The 1,413-nt window shown below is 35.5% G+C and overlaps 1 protein-coding gene across 1 annotated transcript in view; it reads right to left on the bottom strand.

Annotated features, from left to right (window-relative positions):
* LOC107750119 (SH2B adapter protein 2-like) overlaps positions 1–1,413 on the bottom strand; it is a 13,388-nt gene that overhangs the window by 10,073 nt on the left and 1,902 nt on the right. Inside the window, exon 3 of the mRNA XM_016565384.1 lies at positions 532–632. Within this exon, the coding sequence (XP_016420870.1) occupies positions 532–632 (101 nt within the window). The remainder of the gene's footprint in view (positions 1–531; positions 633–1,413) is intronic.

Raw genomic sequence — 1,413 nt, 5'->3', positions numbered from 1 at the left:
TAGAAAGCCATGTAAAATTAATGCAAGTTAAACTTTAAAAAAAAACGTATCTCGAGACTTTATAGCGATTTTTCCATCCCACTGCATCTCATGTTTTTAAATAAAGAAAGCATTCTTTGTGATTGGTTTTTGGTCCTTTGTATTAAACTATACATACATACATGATGCAGTTTTGTTTCTAATTGTTTAAGCAACTTAATTAATTATATATGGTTTATAAACATTAATTTAAACATTATGCACTTTTTCAAAGATAGTCATGTTATTGTATTGCTTTGAAGAAACGTGCATTACTTATATTTTACCCGATGCGCCCTCTTGTGGCCTCAGGAGAGAAGACAAACGCTGAAATTATGCCTTTTAAATCTGAATATTGATAACATTTAAGTACAAAATTCGAATTTAGTTTTTTAGCCATTTTGACAGCCCTAGTACAGACAGAATTCATCAGCACGTTGCAGCTTCTGTCAGGCCGGATGGCCGGATATTACTGAGCTCTATTACAGGTTTAGGCTGATCTCGATGACGTACCGTCACACAGCAGCTCGCAGCTGCAGGAGGACACCAGCGAGAAGTCTTTGTGCGTTTGGCTGTGAGCGCATGACGCCAGCTCGATGTCATCGCCGCTGTCCCTGTGACACAGAGAGCCATTCTTTAGCAAATACACCATGAAAAAAATATCAATCTTCTATAAAGTGTTCCATCTTTTAAAACATTTATCTGATGTCCTGGACTACAGAGTTTCTGATTGACTTAGCACTTAAATTCCATTGTTGCTTTTTACTGCATTTACATCAGACTACAGCTTAGATCAGTAAACAAAAGGGTTTAAACTGATGCTATTATACTGGTTCACTCTCACTTACAACAAAACGAAACAAGGTCTAAATCTCATAACTTTCTCCCGGTGTTTTCCCAAGCTTTTCAATGCAATTCAATTCAAGTTTATTTGTGTAGCGCTTTTCACGATACAAATTGTTGCAAAGCAGCTTTACAGAAAATTTAAGTTTCTATTTTGAAGTTTCTACATTATATTTCATCAGTGTATATCAGTGGTGACTGTCAAGTTGATGTCCATATGGCAGAAATGTACAGTAAAACTCATGCAGTTAGTTAATGACGTAATCAAACAGACGGTGAACACTATTAACTGTAATGATTATATGCTGCGATTAAACTTATAGCAAAATTTGGTAGTTTAGTATGTCGTTTCTGAGTTTTCACCTGCAACATCCAACCACATGTGACCCTGGACCACAAAACCAGTCATAAGGGTAAATTTTTCAAAATTGAGATTTATACATGTATGTTTGGTTTGTTAGGATCGGACAATATTTGGCTGAGATACAACTATTTGAAAATCTGGAATCTGAGGGTGCAAAAAAATCTAAATATTGAGAAAATCGCCTTTAA

This window comes from Sinocyclocheilus rhinocerous, unplaced genomic scaffold (assembly GCF_001515625.1).
Source record: "Sinocyclocheilus rhinocerous isolate Xijiao unplaced genomic scaffold, SAMN03320098_v1.1 scaffold722, whole genome shotgun sequence".
Lineage (NCBI taxonomy): Eukaryota > Metazoa > Chordata > Actinopteri > Cypriniformes > Cyprinidae > Sinocyclocheilus > Sinocyclocheilus rhinocerous.
Note: the sequence above shows the minus strand (reverse complement) of the source record. Positions and strands in the feature narration are given on the sequence as shown.